This window comes from Papaver somniferum, chromosome 3, assembly GCF_003573695.1.
Source record: "Papaver somniferum cultivar HN1 chromosome 3, ASM357369v1, whole genome shotgun sequence".
Lineage (NCBI taxonomy): Eukaryota > Viridiplantae > Streptophyta > Magnoliopsida > Ranunculales > Papaveraceae > Papaver > Papaver somniferum.
In genome coordinates, this window is record NC_039360.1 from 177,627,688 (window position 1) to 177,633,571 (window position 5,884).

The 5,884-nt window shown below is 35.9% G+C and overlaps 1 protein-coding gene across 1 annotated transcript; it reads left to right on the top strand.

Annotated features, from left to right (window-relative positions):
• The first annotated feature begins 296 nt into the window (after window positions 1-296).
• On the top strand, window positions 297-4,180 carry LOC113358130. The gene is made up of 2 exons (XM_026601653.1): window positions 297-708; window positions 3,827-4,180. Exons 1-2 carry the CDS (start codon window positions 307-309, stop codon window positions 3,857-3,859), a joined length of 435 nt encoding a protein of 144 aa, XP_026457438.1. The 5' UTR covers window positions 297-306; the 3' UTR covers window positions 3,860-4,180.
• Window positions 4,181-5,884: the final 1,704 nt, after the last annotated feature.

Below are 5,884 nucleotides of genomic sequence, written 5' to 3' on the forward strand. Positions count from 1 at the left end.
AGTCTCTGAGATTTGCAAGGACATAGGGAACAAAGTAGAACCTGAGGGAAGAAGAAGACAGCCAAGAGGCAGTGTCACAAGTACCGTCTATGTTAAAGTAAAACTCAATGAACCACTTAGAAGAGGAGGGTGGTATATTACACCAAATAGACAAAAGCAATGGGTCATTTATCACTTTGAAATGCAGCCGTATAAGATTTGTAAACATTGCTGGGTTGAACTGAAACTGAATATGCTGCATGGAGTCCGACAGAGGAAAGAAAACGTTTTTTGGCTTCCTATATAACTAGTTCGAATGCAAATATAATGGAAGATGGGGTGGATTCATCCAGGGGTGTAACTAACGCCTCTTCATCAAACACTGAGATTTCTCCGTCTGAAGAAAATTTAGATCTTGAGTTAGAGGATGCAGAGGTAAGGAAAGATAAAAGAATCAAAGGTGAAGTCACTCAGAACAATCCCCCTCAGAATAATTATTCACCTTTTAATCTCAATTCCTCAAACACCCAAAATAACCCTATCTTTCAAAGTGTTGGTAACAGAGCTGAAGATTCGATCGATTACGGTGACCTTCCCACTGAACACAGGATGGAATACCAACTCAACCCAATCAATGATAATCGCTCAATGGCAGTTGATAGCGCAGAATCTGAACATAATGGAACAGCTGCACAAAATCACTATGGAAATGCTGCATCTTTTACTCAGGTTTTTTATTCAAACCCTAATTTCAATTTTATTTGTTATTTTCTTAATAGTTTTGGTTGTAATTTGCATATTAGTAAATTAGGTTTCCCAATTCACATTAATAGTAGTTATATTCATATTGTCTGTGTGAGGGTCAACACAATCTCTTCACCCTGTGGTTTGCTGAATTTTTGTTTATCTGATTTCATCATTCTCTTTTGTGATTGTTCCATTAGTAGTAATTTGCACAATAGATTATATGATTTCAACTCTTCTGCTATCCTAAATTGTTTTGATACTGAGCCTCAGGGGTGCAATATCCCCTTGTCCTGTGATTTATACATTTTTTCCTTGCTTGATTTATTGGTGTCAATTTGCAATTTTGTCATTAGCAGTAGGTAAGTGTTTTTCCTTTTGTCACCAACCTGATTTTAAGTGATTTGATAGGAATAGGGAAGAGTATATTAAGTGATTTGATAGGAATACCAATTTATATCACACTTAGATAAACAGAAGGAAGCACTATAATCATATCTCTGCCCTTAAACTTAACAATGGTCAATGGACAGAAGATAGAGCTCAACTTGAAGACTTGCTTGTGTCTCACTTTATCTCTGTCAGTTCCACATCCAACCCTTTTCAAGATAGTACGTTTTTCAACTTGTATAGACTCTTGCATTACTGGCGAGGACAATGACAAACTTTTGAGTCCTGTGACCCTACAAGAAGTCAAAGATACTATAAAATAAATGAACTCCTGGTCTGCCCCGGGTCAGGATGGACTTCCTCCCGGTTTTTATAAACAAAATATGGAGTTGCTTGAGTTAGATGTCTTGAATATGATTAGAGTTTCTTTGATTCCAAACATCTTCTTAAAGAAATGAATCACACTTTCTTTACCCTTGTACCTAAGATTAATAATCCTTCTTCTCCAATTGACTTTAGGCCTATTAGCATGTGTAACACTAGTTACAAAATAATTTCCAAAATAATAGTCAACAGGATGAAACCGTTGCTAGGAAAACTCATATCCCCTTACCAGGCTGCCTATGTGCCTGGTAGGAACATCCAGGATAATGTAGTCATTGCCCATGAGCTGGTTCACTCCATGAAGAAGATTCCTAAAAAGAAAAAGTGTGGTATCATGGGTCTTAAACTTGATATGTCTAAGGCCTTCGATAGAATAGAGTGGCCTTTTCTTATTAATGTATTGAAAAAATTTGGTTCCGCAGGCCATTGGTGTGAACTGATTTTACAATGCATTAGTACCACTTTTATTTTTATTTTGTTAAATGGCTCTCCATGCAAGACGTACAAACCAACAAGGGGTTTGAGACAAGGGGATCCACTATCCCCTTATCTATTCATCATTTGCATGGAAGCGCTTTCTAGATATCTCATCCAGGATGAAAGTAATCAGTTAATCCATGACTTTAAGGTAACTAAAGATGCACCTTCAGTTTCACATCTTTTATTTGCTGACGACTGCCTTGTCTTCACCAAGGCAAGCCATCAGGAGGCTGATAATCTGATGTCCCTCATTAAAGATTTTGGATACATTTCAGGTCAAGTAATAAATTTTCAAAAATCAGGTTGTTTTTTTAGTAGGAATGTTCATCCTGATATATGTGTTTCATTGATTAGATATCTTAATGTTAAAAAGATAGGCCTATATGACAAATACTTAGGCATACCTCTATTTATTGGTAGATCTAAAAATCAAGCCTTTTCCCATCTTGTTAATAACTTTCATAGGAAAGTTCCCAACTGGAAAGGTAAGAACTTAACGCAGGCTGGTCGTTCTGTCATGGTCCAAAATGTTTTGAGATCCTCTCCCATTTATCACATGAATACGTTCATATTACCGGATAATCTCATTCATAAAATGGATCAAAAACAACGAGACTTTTGATGGGGTAAGAGTAACCCAGGTGGTATTTGTCCAAAAAATTGGAACAATATTTGTACTCATAAATCTCAAGGAGGTCTAGGTTTTAAAAACCTAAAATATTTCAATGCTTCTTTACTTGCTAAGACATCCCGGCGTTTGATTCATTCACCTGATGCCCTATGGGTTCGCATTTTGAAATGCAAACATTTTAACAATTGTCACCCACTTTATTATACTAAATCTCATAATTGTTCTTGGGTTTGGACTAGCATATGCTCTGGTTTAGATATTCTTAAAAAACATTCTATGTGGGAAGTTCGAAATGGAACCAACATTCTTGCTTTTAGGAACAACTGGATTTACCAACAGTCTGACCCTCTATTTGTTACCAACCCTAAACCTGATTATACGGTTAGTGATTTCATAAACCCCTCTACCAATTCTTGGAATCAGGAAATGATTGAGTCTTTCTTCACCCCCGATAATTCTAGCAAGGTCCTAAACACTAGAATTCAATGTCTGGGTCAGATAGGTTGATTTGTCCTCACACTAAGAATGATATATTTTCGGTTAAATCCTGTTATAGAGTTATATCTAGCACATCTAGTACCAATATTAATACTCCAGTTACTGATACTACTTATAAATCCATTTGGAGCCTGCCGGTTTTGCCTAAGATTCACTTATTTTTGTGAAAATGCTATGAGAATATATTACCTTCTAAGGTTCGAATAGGTAGACATAGTCCTAATCATAATCTCATTTGCAGCATGTGTGATATCCATGAATTTGAAACTGCTAAGCATATTGTTTTACATTGCAATTTATCTACTTCTGTTTGGAATCCGGTCTCATGGGGAAGCCATGTCTTGCAGTTTGCTAACTCGTCTATCTCCATTAAGGATTGGGTTAAAGGTCTTCTTGATAGTAACTTGTCTACAGACCTGAAATGTGCTATCAGTACAACAACTTGGAGTATCTGGAGATACAGATGCATGTATGTGTTTCAAAATTTGAGATAAAATAAGGAAACCACAGCTAGGCAGTCAATTAAGCTAGTCAATGATATGCAGACAGCTGCTTCTGCACCTTCTAATAATGCTTCCATAAACAATATTATCTCCAATGCCATAAGACCTCCTGTCACAGATTCTTTGCCCTCTGAATGTGTCTTAATTTTCTGTGATACTGCTTATGACACAAACACTAACGGTGCTGGACTTGGAATTATGACATATAATTTGGCAGGTCAATACAATGGGTGCAAAATCCAACCAGTAGTGACTAAATACGCGGAGGAAGCTGAAAGCCTTGCAGTTTGGGAGGCAATTAAATGGGCCAAGAATAGAAACTTAGAGAATATCTTCATCTTAAGTGATTCTAGTAATTGCTTTTCAATTTGTTGAATTTCAAAATATTTCTAGAAACTTTAATGGGTCTGCTGACATTGCGCCAAATATTGTAAGAGGAACAGAGTGATGGGTGAATGGTTGAGCAGTCAACCTCTCTTTATCTCTCAATCTTTTGTACTCTGAATATTTTTAATGAAAGTTCTTTTCTAGCAAGAAAAAAAAAAAGAAAAAGAAAAAGAAATGCCACTTATAAACTAAGTTTAAATGAAATTATGATTATAAAATCTGCTTGGAAATTTTTGAATTTCTACCGATCTATGTTTGGAAGAAAAGCTAAAGCAAAATGCCCAATATATATAGCTTAGTATATTTGGCTACTGGTCAGCCATCATTTTAGACTTTTATAACAAGCTTGGTATAGGGGCGGAAAGAAATGGTAGAGGGGCGACAACCTAATAAGACAAAAAAGGTCATTACAAGTAAAATCAAGTGCCCCTTATCTAAAAAAATCTGGAAATAACTAATTAGCCCTTATTGTTAATAAACAAGATTAGTAATGATAATTAAGATTCGTGTTGATATAACTCTAAAATCAGATTTTTAGAGTTACAAAAAAAAAATTTTAGAGGGGAAGAAAAAGAAAACTTATGTGATATTTGTGAAATCCTAGATTTTGATTCACTCAACCAAAATGAGTGATTCCAGTGGCAAATTTGAGGTGGGTGAATCTCTATATGATAGAGAAAACAAGTACTACATACCTCTTGATGGAGATCCTGATATGAAGTATTTTTTAGATGGTAGAGGTGTTTTAACCCAAAGTGAAGGTCAATATCAACCAATTGAAGAAATTATCCAACAAAGTGATGAACCAAGCACTGAAAATTACCAGGTATACTTCTAAATTAGTTCCCACTAGCTTTTTGTTGATCAAAATTATCTAAAGTATGTAAAAATATCAAATTTTTAAAATTTTCAGAAGAACATACGGTTGGAAATAAGCTAGTTACCAACCGTAACTAGCAGTTACAGTTAGATAATTATATAATTCCAACCGTAACTGGTTCAATTTGGGGAAAAACCCAATCGTAATACCAGTTACGGTTGGTAAAAAAAAATTCGATACGAACCGTACCTTAGTTACGGTTGGATATTCCATGCATTAGTTACCAACCGTAACCCATCATGTGCATGGTTGTATTTACTGCACTAATTACGGTTGGTAGGTAAGAATTAGTTACAAACCGTAACACTTGTTACGGTTTGTTATGTATTTTCGCGACCAACCGTAAATGTCTCTGTATGTTTTTTATTTTCTTTTGATGTAGTTACGGTTGGTTAGAATACGAAAGTTACAAACCGTACCGAACTTACGGTTCTTAAGTGTTTGTAATAACCAACCGTACTAAAGTTACGGTTTGTATATCTTATGTCGTTACCAACCGTACCTGTATACAATATTTTGTTTTGTGTGTTTTGTTTAGACTAATGTGGCTATATTTTTGTCTAGATCGGGGATGTACCTCCCATAATGGATGACCAACCTTTAGCAAATGAACTTCTCACCAAAGATTCTAGCTCTCACTATTTAACCGAGGAGACATGGGAGGAGAAAGACGATGCAAAGAAGTGGGCTAGAGAACGAGGAAAGTTGATTATGTGTATCATAGTTTGTAATGGTACCACTAGTGATAGTGCCTTTCAAATGGTTTGCGAGTGTAGTGGACAACATAGAAGTCACGCAAAAAAGGATACCTTGCAAGTAGCAAAGACAAAGAGGAAGAAAACTACTTTCAGTAAGAAGACCCGATGCCCCTTCAAGCTTCAGTTTAAAAATAATGAATGTTTTAAGAAAAGTAACAAAAAGCATACCCTTGTCTGACAGACTTTTGCGGACCAGGAACCGGTATAACCAAATAAGATTGAAGACTTATCTGGGGCCTCGCCCCAAGGT

Coding starts and splice junctions, on each gene's coding strand:
- LOC113358130 (XM_026601653.1), top strand. CDS start 307: ATGGAAGATGGGGTGGATTCATCCAGGGGTGTAACTAACGCCTCTTCA. Junction 709..3,826: donor ATGCTGCATCTTTTACTCAG/GTTTTTTATTCA, acceptor ATAATTTGGCAG/GTCAATACAATGGGTGCAAA.